Source organism: Egretta garzetta, unplaced genomic scaffold (assembly GCF_000687185.1).
Source record: "Egretta garzetta isolate BGI_Z169 unplaced genomic scaffold, ASM68718v1 scaffold658, whole genome shotgun sequence".
In the NCBI taxonomy this organism is placed as follows: Eukaryota; Metazoa; Chordata; class Aves; order Pelecaniformes; family Ardeidae; genus Egretta; species Egretta garzetta.
In genome coordinates, this window is record NW_009260499.1 from 519,550 (window position 1) to 520,135 (window position 586).

The following is a 586-nucleotide window of genomic DNA, read 5'->3' on the forward strand; positions in this document are numbered from 1 at the left end:
GGGCTCTGCGCTCAGCCCCTCCACCCCCGGTCCCACAGCTCCCTGCACCCCCAGGCTCTATGCTCAGCCCCTCCATACCCGGTCCCACAGCCCCCTGCACCCCCAGGCTCTACGCTCAGCCCCTCCATACCCGGTCCCACAGCTCCCTGCACCCCCAGGCTCTATGCTCAGCCCCTCCATACCCGGTCCCACAGCCCCCTGCACCCCCAGGCTCTACGCTCAGCCCCTCCATACCCGGTCCCACAGCTCCCTGCACCCCCAGGCTCTATGCTCAGCCCCTCCATACCCGGTCCCACAGCCCCCTGCACCCCCAGGCTCTACGCTCAGCCCCTCCATACCCGGTCCCACAGCTCCCTGCACCCCCAGGCTCTATGCTCAGCCCCTCCATACCCGGTCCCACAGCCCCCTGCACCCCCAGGCTCTACGCTCAGCTCCCCTTGCTCAGCCCCTTGCTCCCGCCGGCCCCACCTGGATCATGTAGAGCTGGGCCACCTGGTACTCCTCCAGGCTCATGGGCAGCAGGATATGGTACTCCTTGATGAGCATGGCGGCGGGGGGCCGCGCCGGCGGGGGCAGCGCCTGCGGG

The 586-nt window shown here is 70.0% G+C and overlaps 1 protein-coding gene across 6 annotated transcripts in view; it reads right to left on the reverse strand.

Moving 5' to 3' along the window:
* The window catches only part of PITPNM1 (phosphatidylinositol transfer protein membrane associated 1), a 13,687-nt gene extending 13,107 nt beyond the window's left edge, over window positions 1–580 (reverse strand). For all 6 annotated transcript variants that reach the window (XM_035900101.1, XM_035900100.1, XM_009644526.2 and 3 more), the window contains exon 1: window positions 469–580. In XM_035900101.1, the coding sequence (XP_035755994.1) occupies window positions 469–546 (78 nt within the window). In that variant the 5' untranslated portion in view covers window positions 547–580. The remainder of the gene's footprint in view (window positions 1–468) is intronic.
* Window positions 581–586: the final 6 nt, after the last annotated feature.